Here is an 18,022-nt window from a genome sequence, read left to right on the forward strand (position 1 = left end):
AAGAGAAAATTTTCATAACACAGATATTTACATTTCATGTAAAAAAATCAGTTTAAATATTATCTAGGTCCTGTGTTATTATTATCTACAACCTGGGTCTCGTGGCCTCAGACGCCATTAATAATGATAAATGGAGATGGAAACATATACATGACAATGGAGTAAGCTAGAGTGGATTTCACACTGTCATCTGGTTGCATTATTGAATCTAATTCTCAATAGATAATTTGCTAGAGAAGTTTGAGAATCAAACAAAACTAATGCATGAAATGGCAGTAGACTAGGTTAGAGTTGCAGTGAGTGAATGAAAGAAAGTCCCTACTCTCATGATGAAATGCATTTGGGTGTTTTCTTTAAGTGAATGTTGACAGAAACTTACATGAGAAGAAGATAAAATATGGTGATTTCAAATAACTGGGCCTACCAAAAAAGAGATGGTAAGACTTGATAAAACGAAAATTTGGCAAGCAAGCCAAGTGCCACAATAACACACAATTAAAAACATGTCGACAGTATTTTTTTCATGGTGTAGAAGACCACATGTCGACAATTTTTTTGGGCGCTTTGTTTGTTGTTTCCCCACCTTGCATGCAGTTGAGAACGGAGTAATGGAAAATAAGCCAAAATGGTAGAAGTCAGTTTCCATCTAACCATTTTTCTTTTCCTTCGATTCTGTTGCAATTACATATAGTAATTCTAACCCTATCATGTGTATATAACATACAAGGAAATAAAATCTGAAGCGAGGATTGGTACACGGAGAAGCAGTTCTGTGGCGACAAACTGCCCATGGTATCCTTCGATCTAAAGCATGAACTGCTTCTTCACAAATCAAAACAGCCCAAGGAACATTGCTTTTGTTAATGCTAAGAGTTGTATGGTGCTGATGTGGGAATCTTGCGAATCCCTTCTTGAGTGGCAACTGGTTTGTTGGATAATCTACGCTTGTACCGTTTGAGAACAGATGCTAAATTCTCCTTTCCCTTTGGGAAGGCTACATCACCAGCAGCAGTTCCTGTACGACCTTTTCGGCTAGAGATTGCTATCTCCACATCCTTCACCATCTCAAACACCACAGACGCAGTGGTGCATTTTCCGCGGCCTGGTTTTGAAGCAGGTGGCAGCATCCCGTTGGAAGGAGGTGAGCTTGATTTTATCTGGTACGTCATGGGAACTTGAAGGCAAAAGCATGCTGTCATGGGACTACGAGGCTTCGAGAAAGCCAGATCAATTATACCCTGATTCAAGGCCAAAATTTGGCAAATAAGATCAATGAAAAGAACAAAACTTTAGAGAGTAGACTTGACTCTACAAGAGGAAAGATTGTATCTGTAACATTTTATGACAAGCAACAAACAACACTCATTATACATGGATTCTCTATTGACTAGTGCTGATTGCATATAAATATAACATTGGAACAACATCTCCAGGTGAGCAGCCACCAAAGGAAAAGGATATACCCCAGCTAGGAGAATAAATATCAAGTTCTCCATGAGGCATGAAACAACCAATATCTCCACAAATAGAGCACCTGAAACTAAAACGACAGGGTTACTAAAATTATACCTGCAAGCGATTAAGTACATAAGTGTACTTGCCCCACAGCTCTGGTCGGCTCTCCATCAGTGAGAGGTCAAGAACACGGTGGATACACCACACCCCAAAGCTTATAATTATGTCTGCTCTCCATACACATCCATCCCCACAGTTGGGGATTGAGGTCACAGAAAAATTAGACCAATTTGCCTCATTATTCTTCATTGAAGAATAAGACTTCCCATCAGAAGACAAATAGCGACCCTCTCCCATAGGATTTGCCTGATTCATCTCTGTAGTTTCAACTTCAGAGAAAAATTTTTCCCTAGCAGCAACCCGGTCTATCAGATCTTCATCAGCCCCATCATTCTGTTTAAACAGCCAATCAGAACCTTCCAGTTTTAAGAGTTTTAAAATACAACTTCTAAAAGATTGAAGAAGTTTGCCATCTATATCCACAACCGAAGTAGTTTCTTGAGTAATTGCACTAGGTCTATTTCCAACATCTTCTGTTGCAGCATTATGAACTTTATCATCCACCCAAAACTGCTCGAAAGGCTGTCTGGACCAGAGGGATCCAGTGCCCAAACCAGAACTCAACTGGGAAGAAAGTACATTGGTGTAGACTTTTGATGGAGAGAGTACATCGAAGGCTAAAGGAGCTCCTGTCCTTGTTCCGGAATTTGAAAATAATGACTGTTCATGATGAGTCCTACCCGCAGAAGATCTATGGCCACCAACAGAACCATCCCACATAGTACTCTTATCAGATATGTAAGCATCCCTGTGAGGGATGGCATATCCTGAAATGTCTGGCAAACTGTGGTACTTCTTAGCATTAACTGAACCGACTGAATTATCCGTAGGTCCATAACAGGACCTCTCAGATGGCAATTGGCTATTCTTATTAGGGACAGCAATGTTCTGAAAGCCTGGGGGTTGGCTTAAACCTGAACCATTTTGCAACTTTTGCCCCATAGCAAGTGCAATAGAATTCCTGTAGTTGTTTGTATTACTAATAGAATTCCTGTAGTTGTTCATAATACCCATGGAAGGGGATTCCATCAGACCATTTAAGTTATCAGAATTTGTCTCTTTACCAACCTGATTAATATATGATGCAACCTGATAACCATGTACAGTAGGTGGCGGATTATCCCAGGACCCGGATGTAGGTAGATTGCGCACACTGAAATAACGCCTTTCACCAGCACTAAGGAGATTGCGGTTGGAGCTCTGAACATATTCATCCATAAACTGCACGGGATTTGTCCTCACGGAGTGATAACTCCTTCGAGGCTCATAGGAAGGCTCAAAATTACTTTGCATCCTATGCTGCTTGGGAGAGTCATATGGAGCGGAGCTCATCAGAGTTTCCGCTCTACTTCCTGCAGATATCCAGTGCCCAGAATGTTCCTTTCCACATGTATCCATTTTCTGCAAAGCACCAGTGAGTCTTGAATCCACTCCCAGTAAAACATCAAGCTTCTTAGCCTTAGCTTCCTGGGTAAATTGACCATGAAAATCATAAAGCTGCCCCCAGAATTCGTCAAGAATAGCAGCTAGTTGACGTCTTGCACCACGCCCTAAACCTGCTAATCTTGAAAGACTTCCAATGCTATTACCTCCATCATCACTTTTCCCACTAAGACTCCTGAATGATGCTGGGCCATCCGGTGCTGAAGATGGGGCAAGTGAGACCACTTTTGATATTTCTTCAGTTTCCCATGAATCTCCATCATCATCATCCCTTTCGGCATTTGAATCTCCCTCAACTTCTACAGTTTTCTCAACAGGAGCACTAATGTCTGTTTTTAAAGTTTTGGCATCTCCCAAACTAATACCAGAAGTATCAGTACTTGTAGCTGGCACTGCTTCTGATTCTGAAGTGGAAGTTGATTCCTTAACAACAGGTGTTAGGGAGCAAGGAAATGATGTAAATGAATGAGTCTCTCTTACAGTAGTCACTGGAACATCAGGCTCCATAATAGTTTCAGGTAGTTCATGATGAAAACTTGCAACAGGTAATTCTGAGTATTCCAGGGTCCTTGTTAGAGCTGGTGATGGTTCCATCACCTGAACAGATGCATCTCCATGATATCTTGTTTCATTTAAATCTGTTTCCTCGTTATCAATCCGAGGTTCTGGTGTAGCCTGTGGCATGTCCCAGTTCCATGCTTCATCTAATTGAATACTTGCAGATTTTAATGGTGTGGCAGCTAACCAAAGCATCAAACAGAATGATGCAAAAGCAGTGCAAAGAAGAACCGAATAAGAGAGAGAGACACCATTCCCCACGTTCCATCTCAAATTGCCCACCCAATCACTACTACCAAATATCATTTCTACAACAAAGACAATATTCAAGACAAGCATCCCAATAAATATGATCAAGGCCGAAAATTCCACAAATTGAGGGATCTTGTGTACCCCCATTATTGATCTAGATGAGGCTATCCGAAAAAGGGGGATCACAGAAGATGGAAGTTGCAAAGCTACCACAATCTGAGTGAATATAAGTAGTTGATACATCCCTTCAGCTCCTGAACTCCAAACACAGTAAAGGGCGGGCAAAACAGCAATTACTCTAATAGTAGCATAATGAAGCCAACCTGGAATGTCCAATTTTAAGAAATTATGCACAACTACTTCTCCACCAAAACCCCAAGTTAATGCTGTAGTTTGGTTTGCGAAAAACAGAATGAGTAAAAAAGCAAGCATGGCTATTGGACTACGTAACACCTGCAATTAAGAACTTAGAATTAGCTTTATTCAGTGCTTAAGACAGTCGTGGCTTTGTCAGTTGTAAATAAATATCTGGGTGTAGATCAATTTTGAGTGGAAAGGATACCTGTTCCATTGGAGATAATGCGTCCTGAAAAGTAGTTAAAACAAGACCCATACTGTAGAACTCATTTGCTCCAGCATTCATCAGCACATTATTTACCAAATAAAGGCCACTGAAGACACATATGATGGCCAAAAAATGGTTATGACATAAAGCATCCTTAGAAATAGTAGTTGATCCCTGATGCCACTGGAAAAGTAAACAAAATCTCAGATTTGACAAAATAGCAATGGGTATGAAATGGTACATTCAATGCAGTCCTTTACGAAAAAAATACTAGAAGCTGGTTAGATCAGACAAGCTTAAAAATATATGTTCACCCAAGGATTCCTAAAAAAGATCAGGCAAACCAAATGTAACCTGACTTAGCCAAGCATGAGGAAGGAATGTGATCATGCCCTCCCCACTCAACTATTTATACAGGGACATTAAAGATGCTTCTAACACAGGCTAAATTAGAGGAACGTAAAAATTTAGTAGGACATTTGGTGATTCAACTTTATTAAGTTCTTCTAAATCTTATACATGAAAGGATGATTTTCGCATAAGTGACCTCGTCCTAAAAGAGTAAACAGATAAAACAGAATTTTCTGAAATAGAGTAAATTGATCATAGTTGTGATTCCCTTTAATAAATTTACATCAACACTAACTTCATGTCTTCTTTGAGCACAAGATTGATTTAAGATAACAGATCTCTAGCAGTATGTCATGTAGCCATGAAAGACTACTCCCATGTGGCAGGATGCAGACATGTAATTCTTAAGAACAAGCAAACCACACGATGTATACAAATTCAGAAGAACACAACGAAAGGTACAAGCTTGGAAGCATGCTATGGATGTTGATGCTAGAAAAATTAGATATGACAGGAAACAATACCTGTACAATAGAGGAATGAAGGTAGAAGTTGTGAGGCACAAGAGTTGCTCCTAAAAGACTCATCAGCACAAATGCACTCTCCCCACTCAACTTTGTTAATATTCCATTAATGGATAATGGAATGTCTGGTTGATTAATGAGTGTTCCAAGTACAAATGTAAGAAATACAAAACATGACACAAACAGGCCCACGATCTTGGCCTTCTCAATGTCCTAGACAAAGGATATATCGTAAGTGTATTGTGAATCAATAGAAATTGATGAATGATCAAATAATGATACTTACAAGGAAGACAAAAAGAAGGAGATGGAAAACAGCGCCAGTAGCGGTTAAAAAGACACAAGTGAACAAGTCCCACCCAAAAAGAAAATTTAATCCATGTGCCATGCCCAATATCTTGCAAAACAGAAAAAATCACAGGGTCAAGTCGATAAAAGTTCAGCCATGTTAAAGCACAGATAAATCATATTCTTTGCTAAAAAGAGCCAGGCAATATTGAAATGTAATCAAGGGTGAGAAATATTACCAAGTTAAGGTCTAGCATGATCACCGAAAGTTCTGCTTGAACTCCAAGGAGCATACATGTCCAGTTGTCGTACTCATCACTGCAAATCTTTGGCACAAAGAAGGTGGAGCTCCATGAGAAAAAACAGAATAATTTATGCAATTTCTACAAGGGTGTGTATCTGAGTGGTTTGTAGGGACAGAGAAAAGCCAGAAACAACTACCGACTAAGCACTCAACTTAACAAGCAAATGAAAGAAATCCAATATATCTTGACTCAAATAGCGCCGCATAATGTAGTATATAGCACATTGCTATGGACATTCCTTCACTTATTAGTTTCAGGATCGATGAAACGTAAAATAAGTATAATGTCCTTACTTCCAAGTTATATCTAGATGGGTAGAATTAAGATTGAATAGAAATGAACATTAATCAGCATGTTTTTATAAATTTCGGACTGATATGCCAAACAATACACAGCAGGAGGGTAGAAATAAACCGCAATATTCTTTATTTCCCGATTAAATAAAATTAAAAACATAAAAAGAGTGGGAAAATATAAAAAATCTTTCGGGCTCCATTACGTCTTGATAAAGAACCTTCGAAACTTTTACCCTTCCACATCTTATAGTTGCCTATAGTGGAATTGCTTACTTGAGAAGGGTGAAGGACAAATATTAAAAGATCACAAATCCAACAAATTGTTCAAAAACCGTGCAGAACATCTCTTTATTGTTTTGAAGCATCAACACAGAAAGCTTTCAAATCTTACAATTGCACTGCATCAACGGTATAATTATATAAACCCATCGTGTTGAAGGTATAATACCTGAGCAAGATCTTTTCCTGTGACAACACCAATCTTTGCTGATATGTATTGACAGAAGATTGCAGCAAAGTTGAAGATAAGTGCGAAAGCCATCAAATCAAATCCGAATCGTGCACCTCCTTCAACAATTGCCACCCACTTTCCAGGGTCAACATATCCTATTGAAATCAAAAGCATAGGCACAACAGCAGGAAGCGACCGGTGAAGCAAACTGGGAGGGTGATTAGCATTCAATGTCTCTGCTTCCATTTTACTCTTTTAGTACAACGAAGAGTAAGGCTACAGGGAATTAATGATACACGGAGAAACAATGGGAAGTACCAAAACTCAGTGAGCCATAAATTATATTGCTGCTAGTTAAGTATATTACTAGCAAAACATTTACATGCCATTCACCAAGATGTTAAGAGCTTGAAACATTAACCATAATTATCAAGATAAATTAAAGGACAAAGAACTTTCAACTCGCAAATCAGTACACCACAATTGCCACAATTCAACTAACTAGCTTCTCCTCGTATCCCAGCAATCAGCCAATTATGGTCCAACATTAACTGTGATCATCAGACACAAATCTGACTTTATAACTAAAGTCAACCTGCGCACCATTCCAAAATCTCTTCAGCACAACCTTACAAACAATTCCACTCATATCCTTCACACGGTTGAAAGTCAATCCAGTTCATCTCAATCTACTCAAACACCCCTTGAGACTCTCAATGCTAATCCAACAAAGTACCCCCTGATAAACCAACCTACTCAAATCCTGCACCAAATTAACTAACGTCAACAAAATAACCCCCATAAAAGAAATAACAAATACCTCGAAAAACCCATCAGCGCAATGAATATTACCATAAACACAAAGAAGAACGCAAAAAAGATCATTTTATCTTTCTTAAATTTATTTTACAGAGTAAAAAAACAAAAGTAAACGAAAACCACCACAGAAACAAATTGTACTGCATCCAACAGAATTAAAAAATAATAACAATAGTAATAAATTAGATCTTTAGAAGAAAACAAAGCAAAAAAATTATGCTCCAAAACGGTTAAATATATGCTGAGAAGCATAAAAACAGGGCAAAACCCTACTGTGTAGGGTCATATAACAGATAAAAGGGGAAGTGAGAGCGTTGGCGTGGATCTGATGCAGAAGAAACACACGCAGAGGGAGAATAATAAGAAGAAAGAGAAAAGATGAAGAAATAAAGGAAAAAAAAAAGCAGCACGAATTTCGACGATGAATATGATTGAGGGTTTCATGACTCAGAATTTAAAGGACCGTACAGTTCCAGAGTCTGAGAGTCGTTAGGGTTCTGAAATCTTTACCTTTCTCTGATTTTCTTTTCAGCTGCCACAAGTCTCTATCTCAGCTATGCTATTCACTCCTGCAAAGTAGATCTCAAGGGATCATATCATCATTTATATGTACATATAAATACATATATATATATATATATATATATATATATATACCTATAATCTATAATATATAATATATAAATAAAACATAATAAATAATAATGTCTTCTAATTTATTGTTTATTAATTTACCATAATAAATGGTGTACTACTAACTTGTGAGAACATGAGAGAGAGAAAAGAGAGAACTCGATTTTCCCGGAAAGAGGAGAGAAAGCGAGGAACGAAAAAGGAAAATTGTGGCATGGGTGAGGAGTTTCAACTTTCAAGCTGTTTCAACTTTCAAGGCCACATTGAAGAGAGAGAAAGTGTGAGTGAAAGAGTGAGTGATGGGAGAAAAGAGAGAAAACTTTCATCTCATAAATAAATGTGTTCCAAAACGCCTCTCCAACAAAGCTATTATCGTTTTTTTATTTATATCTTCTCCTTTTCTGTGCTTTTCATTTCATTCATACTTGTTCACTATTAATCATATTTTAATTTCAAGAAGTATTATAAATTCATGAAATTAATAAAACTGAATAATATGTGGACAATAATGTAAAATTATGTCATAATACAAATACATAATTTTCTTTTCAATTTTATTTTTATTGTTATTATTTATATCATTATGAAACTAAGTAGGAAGTAAGATTAATTCTAATTTATCTTTATAAAATTGATTTACTAAGACAAATTTACCTTTACTTATGTATATCTAATTATATCTCTGATCAGATGAAGAAATTGAGACAGACGAATCCTATATACGTTGAAGGAATTCAATGATGTATTATTTTCAGACAACTGGTGTGATCTTATTTTTATTTTAGTTTACATGGAAATTTTATTAAAAAAACAAAAAAAATACAATATATATATATATATATATAAATATAAATAAATGCAAAATAATAAATTAACACAACGATACTTATTTTGAAAGAGAGTGTATTTTTCACACAAACTTCTATTTTAAAGGAAAAGGAAAAGTTTATATTTGATACAATTTGTGGTGTCTTTAAAGTCTCTTTTTGCAACTTGATTCACTATGTAGAAAGGAGTGAGGTTATAATTTGGAGCTTCTTCATGTTTATCACACGGAAATTGGAACTCAAATATCCTACTTTCTTATAAGTTAAGGATTTCATTATTAATTATTTCATTGGTATGCTTAAAAAAAAGTTCTTAATCAACCAATTTTAGTGCTTTGTACTCGTAACACCATGTATCATGTTGGAACTTGCGTGTGGTGTTTACCCATCCCTATAATGTTAAGCACTTATCATACTTATGTATAAATATGATATACGTACATGTATCTCATACAATAATATATTTATTTCAAAGATAATAATACCGTATATAAAAAAAAACACTTATTTAAAATACAATTAGTATATTATTGTAATTGTAGAAATACAAGTTAAGACAATTTTTCACAGATATTGTAATATAATACAAATTATTATTATTATTATTATTAATTATTATTATTATTAATTATTATTATTATAAAAATTGTTGTTTCATAAATTTAGATACTGTGTTCAAAGTATCTATATCATATATATTTATATATATATATATATATATATATATATATATATATATATATATATATAATGCCAAAGGTTGAAGTATTCATCAATTAGAGTTTTAGTAGTCATTAATATTTCTTTATTAACACACTTCACTTAAAGTTATTTTATATTCTTGTTGTAGTGTATAATAGATACTTAACATTTAATATTTTGTTATTGAAAATAAATTATTATTTATTTGTCGAAAATAAGATAATTGTCAATATTGAGAATGTGAGTCTAAATTTTATATTGAGTATATATGAGAAAGTTAAACAACATACAAGAAAATCATAAATTATTACTTTAAGATTTTGAGTTGAAAATGATATCAATATAAGTTTGAACTCATATCTGATTATTGTAGTATATTCGTAGTTAATCTTTTTTGAAAGACCCATCAATGATATCATAGTCGATGATTTATCTGGGTGATCATCTTAAAGGAGTGCAATATGACTTTTGTATTAAAAGTTTCCCTGACAAAGGTTTTTAGGAGTTGTATTTGTGTCATGTCATGAAGAATGGCGGTACAAGGTATTTGTGATTAGTTCAAGGAGATGTATCAATGTGAAACTACATAATGTATAACAACATATTATTAATACGATTACAAATTTGGTATCTCTTTAAGCTTACAAGAAAACTCAAGTATCCTTTCCAATGTTCAAACTATCTAGTTTTAACACATATGACAAATCTTTGGGGGAATTGGGTGAATTCAAGATTTACTCAACTTAATGGAAGAACCAAGTTATGTTATTCATCATTGCTAATCATATATGTGCCTAGCTTTCATCTTGTGATCCTCTCATTTCCACTACGAGAGACCTTATCATAAAGTTATCTTGAGATATTTCTTTTCAACACACTTTTATCTTATTAGATGAAAAAAAAAATTAGAAAATAATTTATTAGTATAATGAGTTTAAAAGGTTTATAATATATTATTTGGATATTCAAATTTATGATTTAAAAAAAATTATTTGATCATTTAAAATTAGATAATTTTAAATTTTATTGAAAAACAAGGATATGAAATTCTTAATACTTTCTTTTCTTTCAAATTTATGGTTTTCTATCTTTTCTTAGAATTACTTTGGTCAGGATATTCTCGACTCAAGTTAATATTGTAATTTGTAAGCATGATTAAGGTCAATGTGTCATATTCTCAATATATTTTCTTTGATGTCATCGTAAATTTCTTTTAAATCAAAATCAATCATGATTAATTTTGTGTAATGATTTTCAAAGATTATAAAACACTAGTATTTTTTTACTTGATGTTAGTTAGATTTTTTGTTGTTGATATCCATAGTATTTTTCAGCAAATATCAAACATGATTATTTTATTAATATTAACACAATTGAGTTGATTTCATGATATTTTTTTCAAAAAAAATGTCAATTAAAACAAAGATCAAAATTACTTCTCAACCAACATTAATCAATATTTTTCTAACTAGTATTAAGAGGATTATTTTTCAATCGAATTAGTGCAAGCTGGGATCTTATTTTCAATGCCAATTATTTATTTTTTTTGGGACAAATGTAAATCAAAGTTTTGTAATCGACATTGACATCTGTTTGTTTAGAGTTTTCTTAATCAATATCTACAAGACTATTTTTTTTTTTTTTTTGTTTAGATGTTAACACACTACAAAAAAACATAATTTTACTTGGGGTTTTTTAGTTGGGGGTATAACAACCTCCAATAAAAAATGATATACTTGAGGTTTTAAAAATCCTTGATAAGTGCTAGAGGTTTTTAAACAACTTCCGTTGAGTACTTGGGGTTTTTCCAAAAAACCCCCGTAGAGTTTAAATCTTAATTTTAATGTTTATCATTTTAATAGACAAACCTCTTCCTTTTTTTTCTTTCGCGTTGCATATTAATCCAGAAGAAATCGAAACAGAGTAATACATTTGCCACCACCGTTTGTCTCCACCATTATCTTCTCCACTGTTCGTCTTCACTGTTCGTCTCCACCATTATCTTATCCACCGTTCTTAAGGTAACAAATATCAATCTTCGTCCTTCCAATATCGTCTCCCTATTTCGTCTCCATCAATCTCCCTATTTCGATTTCGATTTCATCTTCATATTTCTTCAATTTCGATTTCGATTTCAGTTTCGTTTCGATTTTGTTTTCCTTCGTCACTAATTGCGATTCTCTTTTCCTAACTCTGTGGAAAGTGAAGTTATAACCACTTGGATATGATTATTATGAGCAAGAACAAGTGAATTTGGGGTTCAGAGCTGTTAGAAATTTTGGCAATAGAAATTAAATGAGCTTTGCTTTAGTGTTCTTTTTAGGTATAGCTTTTCATTCTTCTTAATTATGGTAACCCAAATATCATGAGGTTTAAAGTTATAGTACTGATTAGCATCATGATTAAAAACTAAATTTTGCTAATAAAGATTGTAGTTTATTATTGTTCCTAATTATTACGTACCCCGATGGCAATAAATAGATCCGAAAATAGTTTAGTTTCATTGAATTGAACATCGAAGTGGAGTTGGTGATATGTGGTGAGGCTACTGCACAACAAACTCCTTGATTTGAGGTTTTAGAAATTAAGATTAGGATAAAAAAACACTTGATTGTTTGTTCGTTAGGAATAATAATGATTTTGCATATGTTATTCCTACGACAGAAAGGAAGTATACATTGCAATATCAATGAACTTACTAAAAAACTACGACCAAACAAACTCTGGTATGGTTTTAACAGATAGAAACTTCCAAGTTCCAATGTTATATCTAGCACTAAATGGAAATTACTTAATTTGATAGGTCACAACTAGCATCAACTAACGTATCATTGAGAAAAAAAGTAATATAAAGAGAATGAAAAATAGAATCTTGCTACATATGCTTTTGGCTTGAAGAATTATGTTTCTTCAGAACTAGAAGTATTTCGTTTTCTGGATGCGATGACCCAATTTTCAAAGTCTTCTTGATTTTGTTTCACTATACAATTCCCACATTTATTGTTTGACGTGATGATTGCTTCAGTCTTTTTCTCCAAGTTCTTTTAACTTACATAAAATTATTATATAGAATCATGTTCACATAAAATAGTATAAACATAATTTACACTCTTGGATTGAGTTTCTTGGTTGATTGGTTGAGCTTGATACTTGTAATATTTTTTAAGAGTTGTTTTTCTGCTTTTCCCTTTTGAAATGAGAACAAAAGGTGATTAGTCCTCTGAAGCAAAATTATGAATGCATAAGTTCAGTAGTTTCAATCACCTTATAAACTGGTCTGAAACCTCCCTGTTAAATATTGGCTTAGTTATGGAAACAAATTACTTGATGGCTTCAATTTCTGGGATTTAGACATGGAAGGAAAATATTTATATTATTTGAGAGATTTATATATACAAGAGGTTGTACTTATTTATAATTCTAATGATGTTGATAACTCTAAATATGTAACTGCATTAATTATCATTAAAATAAACAAAATATCTATTTGTTGACAAATATTTGTAGACAACATTTTCACCCTAAGGCAATGGTGTTCGAACAATTTCCCCGAGGCTAAGGAACAACTTGAAAATTTGTACAAGGAGGTTAGTCATTTCAGTTAAATGCCTCAATAATCAACTAAAGTGTCATTTGCCAGGACTGCTTTTAGCTATGAAATAGATACACGAAAGGAATGAATGTAACTTGGAAAACATGGCCTTAATTTAGGTCATTAAATTTGACTATCCTCGTCTCTTTGTTTCTTTGTTTCATATATGGCTTGCTCCTTTTGTCTCCGTGCAGGTTGGTCTAAAAGATGAATTTGACTATTTGGAGTTAGTACCACATGTCCCACTCAAAGCAGTTGCTGAATAATTACTTAGCCTATCAATGACCAATTGCTTGTTGTCGTGCTGCTCTCAAATACTGACAATAAAATGCAAAGTTGAGCATTATCAATGACATCCTCTAAGATGGTAGGTTATTTTCTATTCCTCTCTTTCTGTATTGATCATGAAGTTTGAGAAGCACTTTGCTTCCTGTGGCAAAATATATTGCATTACAGATTATGTATTCTGCCTCTATCCAAGTATTTTGGTCCCCATTTTGAGTTAGGTTGGCGTTACTTGCCTTAAGGAGGCTACAATCCTCAGTATGATAGATATATAGATTCTTTCATTTTTTATGTTTGTTTTTATGGATAGAGGAAAAAGAGGTTGGTGTATGACATAAACTAAGAACTGCTTTATTTATTAGGGAACCATTTTAAATCCTCGAGCCACAAGAACTTCGTTGCTTGATATTATTCTTTTTTAATCCTCTCAGTTCACTTATATTATCATGGAACAGAGTTCTTTTAGCCTTTAAAGGTCAAATACTAAAAAAGCTTAATCCGTTGAAGTGACCTATCAAAATATATAAGTAAAGGGTTGAGTTTTGTTCCTAAATGTAACTTAACAATTACATTTTATGATGGCTCTGTGAAACCAAGTAAATGTAGTAGCTATGGGGACCACATCATGAATGGCATTTCTTTCCTTCTCTTCTCTTTTGTCAAAGTACATCTTGCTTAAGTCCTCTTTTGTCAGGTGTTGAAGAACTGGAGCAGCAAGGGGACCCTGCTACAAAAGAAATATTGGTTATTTGTAAATTTTTAAGTGAAGAATAGTTCACTAATTCAAAACACTGACATAAAACAGACTAAGATTTTCTTAGACTAGATAACATGTATAATCTATAGTTTTTCTGTCAAACATTGTAGAAGAAAATTGAGGGTATTTATATGTGTGTGTGGTGTATGATGAAATAAAAGAAATGATTGATTTTATGATTTGTTGATACGAAGGAAATGATTCTGCTATAATTGATAGATAGAAGTCAACTATAATTGGTATTGTAAGAAGCATTATAAAATGTAGAATATATGTGTATGTATGACTAGAAATGAGAACAAAATGCAGGCATTATATGCAGATAATAAGGTAATTATTAAAAGAGATAGCAACTTTGTCTTTCAGCATATTATTATCACTATGTAGCTTGCTTCGTTTCAAGTTGCATTTTATATTAGCAAAAAATATGTATTTTAGGAGATTTTCTATCATTACTAGAAATAATTTTGCACTAATTGTCTTACATCATATTCTAATGCATTCATTGTAAATTCTTAGTAGCTATGGCAGCAAGCTCTATGTAATAATAGCACCAACGAAACAAAGTTCTGCATACAAACATTTTGGATATTTAGCTTCTCAAAAAGTCATTTGCCACCATGCTGTGATTTAGTTCATGATGCTTAAAATAACTTTTTGCAACATGATCAACATTTGTGATAGAGTTAAGAGAGCTAAACATTGTCCAATATTGCAACAGAGCTTATCCATACAAATAAGCCATGCCCGAATGCAGAAAAATCTACTTTTCATCTTTTGCATTCATTACAACTACTCTTGATTATTAATGAGTTTACTATTCATGTATACTTTTCTTTGAGTCATTTTATTTAATCATAAACAAAATCTATGTAATTTCATTCTTCAAATACCGATTTTTGAGTTGTGAAAGAGAGATCACATTTAGTAATTTTGGAACCCCGGGCATTAACGGGGTTTTTGAAACCCAGACATTACCGGGGGTTTTTGGAACCTCAGGCATTACCGGGGTTTTCGAAACCCCAGGCATTATCGAGGGTTTTCGAAACCCCATGCATTACTGGGGGTTTTCAGAACCCCAGACATTAATGGGGGTTTTTAGAACCCCAGGCATTAACGGGGGTTTTCAGAACCCCAAGCATTAACGGGGGTTTTCGAAACCTCCGGTAAGTTGCGCTACTTCCAGGGGTTGCTAAAAACCCCCGGTAATCCGTTAGCCACGCTTGCTTTTCTGGGGGAATTTCAAACCCCTGGTAAAACCATTAGTGGGGGTTAAAACCCCCAGAAACGCCAAATATAACCCCTATTAAAAACAATTATTTTTGTAGTGACAATTTTGTTTTATTAATTAAAATTTATAGTAATTACTTTTATTGAGAATCAAAGTATTGATTTTTGTATTTGATAATAATTCAAATAATGTATCAAAGTAATTCAAATGTGTTGTTAAATTCTAATTCCAAACAAAATCTTAAAAAAAAAATTGATTTGTTGGCTAAATTCGGAGCTAATGCTTTGAAACCTATTATTAGGTTGTTTATTTGTTACATTTATCTCTTCTAAAATAGTTTCTTTTTTGGGTTAAGTATGTTTTTAGTCTGAACTTTGATGTAAAATTGAAATTCGTCTATATTTAGAATTTTGATGCATTTTAGTCACTAAATTTTAAAAATGAATATATATAGTCTTTTTAATCTAATTATGTTAAATTTTTTTAAAGTGTCAAAAGCATTTTCCATCAGATATTGAAGCGGGAACGTGTCTTTTGAGATCATAGACAAACATAAAGAAGAAAGAATAATATATTATTAATGATAGTAAAGGAGTACATGATATTTAAACCCATAGTTGGTGAGTCATCAGTCAAAAGAAAACAGAAAATATAACAACTTGGACATCAACAACTGTGGGAACAATTTCAGTAGGATTGCGAGGGTTAGAGGTAATGTGGTGGGATGCCCCTAAATCAATGAACTAGTTTTGTGATTGTTGACTAGGAACATGAGCAATGGACAATGGACAAGAATTGGACGAATCAATAGTTGTCATATAAAATTGTGGTGGCTAAGATAGCACAAGAGGGATGTAATAAGGAGTGGAGCATGGTGGACGAGAACCATACAAAAACCTCATGTAGTTAGGATCAAAGCGATAGTAGCAATGGGATGCACCATGACCAAATTTATTACATACTTGACATTGAACCAATATGCGTCTAGTATGACCACCTCAGCGACCTCGATTGCCACATCCACGAAAAGGATATCCACCACGAGAAGGTTGTTGTGATTGATGATGATAGTTGTGAAAGGCGGTAGAATGATGTTAAGCTAGTGGATTATGAGGTGTGAAAGTTGTATGTGGGTTTGCCTAAGTGAGATTGAGAGTGAAATCATCACCATAATGTTTGAAGCGTTAATTCTGGCCTCCTGTGCAACAAGAAGAGATTCGATTTCTTCAAAAGAGAACAAGTTAGGTTTGTTGTTGATCAAGGAGATAAATGACTCATATTCCACCGAAAGACCCTCAATAAGAATATGAAGTTGTTCATTGTCGGAGACTGGATCACCAATTGATTGAAAGCAGTAAACAATTATTTTAATACGAAGAAGAAACTTACTAATGGAGCGATCCCCTTTCTTTATATTTTAGAGCTCAGTACAAAACTGTTGAGCTTTAGCTTTCGTTTGAGTATGAAAATAGAAGTGAATCTTGTCCCATAGTTGAAAAGAGTGAGCACATCCAATAACCCTAGGTAGGAAAGAGGGCAACAATGACGATTGAAGCCATGAGAGGAGATGTTAATCTTGCGTCTCCTATATAGAGTAAGCAGAATTTTCTTTCCCCAATTCAAAATTTGGAATCGTGAGATACTGAGGTGGAATAAGCAGAGTGACAACAAAGTGTTGAAGACGATGGGCTTTAATGACAAATTTGATTTGTTGTTTCCATAGTAAAAAAATGGCATATGTTAGTTTCCTTGATACAGTGTAATAAAAGAGAACATGGGATGGAAGGGAGGGACCAGGATCAGCCATGAAAAATAAATGTTATGCTCTGGATACCATTTTGAGAACAAAGACAAAGATAAAGAAGAAAGAATAATATCTTATTAATGATAATAAAGGAGTACAGGATATATAGACCCATAGTGGGTAAGTCATCAGTCAAAGGAAAATAGAAAATATAACAACTTGGACAACTATACATATTCTAGAATGTATCAGTGCATACACCAATAACCAAATATATAAAGCATTATTCTAATAGTGTCAAATGGTATAAACAACTCAAATGCTAGCATGAAACGCGTTAGATCTAATGTTTATAGTAATTGGGTTAAAAAAACTATGCCTACTTATTTTTAAAGTTTAAGAACAAAAAATGTATCAAAGTTTCCAACATAGACAAATTTCAATTTTGCTTTAAAGTTTAGAGACTAAAATCATTATATCTTTCGGCAAACAAAATTATTATCACAGCATTTTGTTTGTCATTGATCACTTTTACTATTTTATGAGAGAATTTGTAATCATTTGTGTTCAAATTGGTCTTCAACTCATCATGTACTTGTTATTTTTGTTCATTATAGCTATTTTATGTTCATGTTGATCTTCTAATCATCTAACTCTAGTTGTTGAATTTATTGCTATTAACACATGATTCTTCATGAAATACCACCTATCCCTTCTGCATATTTATGTTGAATTATGTTCAGCAACATTAAAGTGTCAATTGAAATACTATAATATAGTTGTATGTAATAAATAAATTACTATTACTATTCTTGTTTTGCTAG

General features: G+C 33.7%; 1 protein-coding gene across 3 annotated transcripts; it reads right to left on the minus strand.

The window, feature by feature from the left end:
- Positions 1-404: 404 nt before the first annotated feature.
- On the minus strand, positions 405-8,377 carry EIN2 (NRAMP metal ion transporter family protein). Of its 3 annotated transcripts, none has more exons than XM_028080788.2 (9): positions 8,163-8,377; positions 7,938-7,996; positions 6,606-7,371; positions 5,796-5,882; positions 5,555-5,665; positions 5,269-5,481; positions 4,391-4,576; positions 1,570-4,281; positions 405-1,238 (listed from the first exon to the last, which is right to left on the minus strand). In XM_028080788.2, exons 3-9 carry the CDS (start codon positions 6,852-6,854, stop codon positions 867-869), a joined length of 3,930 nt encoding a protein of 1,309 aa, XP_027936589.1. In that variant the 5' UTR covers positions 6,855-7,371; positions 7,938-7,996; positions 8,163-8,377; the 3' UTR covers positions 405-866. The 3 variants fall into 3 exon arrangements, with proteins under 3 accessions (XP_027936589.1, XP_027936590.1, XP_085531706.1); XM_028080789.2 differs by having other exon boundaries at positions 8,187-8,369; XM_085675580.1 differs by lacking the exons at positions 7,938-7,996; positions 8,163-8,377 and adding an exon at positions 7,896-7,914.
- Between the last annotated feature and the right edge of the window lie 9,645 nt (positions 8,378-18,022).

Source organism: Vigna unguiculata, chromosome 7 (genome assembly GCF_037176805.1).
Source record: "Vigna unguiculata cultivar grain cowpea cultivar isolate G323 ecotype 2 chromosome 7, ASM3717680v1, whole genome shotgun sequence".
NCBI classification, from domain to species: domain Eukaryota; kingdom Viridiplantae; phylum Streptophyta; class Magnoliopsida; order Fabales; family Fabaceae; genus Vigna; species Vigna unguiculata.

Bases quoted from the DNA above. Each gene is read 5' to 3' on its own strand.
- EIN2 (XM_028080788.2), bottom strand. From the start codon at position 6,854: ATGGAAGCAGAGACATTGAATGCTAATCACCCTCCCAGTTTGCTTCAC. The intron at 5,883-6,605 runs GTATTATACCTT...TTTGTGCCAAAG, and splicing joins CAGGAAAAGATCTTGCTCAG to ATTTGCAGTGATGAGTACGA. The intron at 5,666-5,795 runs GTAATATTTCTC...CTGTTTTGCAAG, and splicing joins TCATGCTAGACCTTAACTTG to ATATTGGGCATGGCACATGG.